Genomic DNA, 463 nt, shown 5'->3' with positions numbered 1-463 from the left:
AAATGTCACTGTTCGATTCCTCCAGTGGGGTCCAGCTAAACAGGAGAAACAGACCGTCAACCACATGGTGCATCACCTCTCCCCAGCAACATCACCAAGGGACAGGGAGTGGGGGACACTCACATCTTGTCCAGCTTCTGGAAAGTACAAGCTTTGTTCCTGGAATCTCCCTGATCCACTGCAGCAACTTTCAGGTGACATGTGATGAAAATCTGAGGGACACATTCAGCACAAGTCAGTGTTTAGTGACTCCCACCCAATGGGGAGAAGCCAATCAGCAGCTTCCTCTTACCAAGGAACACTCATCTCCATAGAAGCGGAAGGCATCCAGGTCAAGCCTGAGCTTGTCCGGCTCCCGCTCGTCTCTCGGCAACACAAAGGTTGAAAAGGAGTCCTCGGCTTTGCTGTCCAGGAGGCAACTGCAGGTGAACAAAGGGCCATGAAGTGAATGGAGTGAAGCCAT

At 51.8% G+C, this 463-nt stretch overlaps 1 protein-coding gene across 1 annotated transcript in view; it reads right to left on the bottom strand.

Annotated features, from left to right (window-relative positions):
- Positions 1–463, bottom strand: part of LOC125487230 (zona pellucida sperm-binding protein 3-like) — a 3,911-nt gene extending 3,448 nt beyond the window's left edge. The window contains exon 1 of the mRNA XM_048617848.1: positions 293–463. Coding sequence (XP_048473805.1) covers positions 293–463 — 171 coding nt within the window. The remainder of the gene's footprint in view (positions 1–292) is intronic.

This window comes from Rhincodon typus, chromosome 38 (assembly GCF_021869965.1).
Source record: "Rhincodon typus isolate 14 chromosome 38, sRhiTyp1.1, whole genome shotgun sequence".
NCBI lineage: Eukaryota > Metazoa > Chordata > Chondrichthyes > Orectolobiformes > Rhincodontidae > Rhincodon > Rhincodon typus.
Note: the sequence above shows the minus strand (reverse complement) of the source record. Positions and strands in the feature narration are given on the sequence as shown.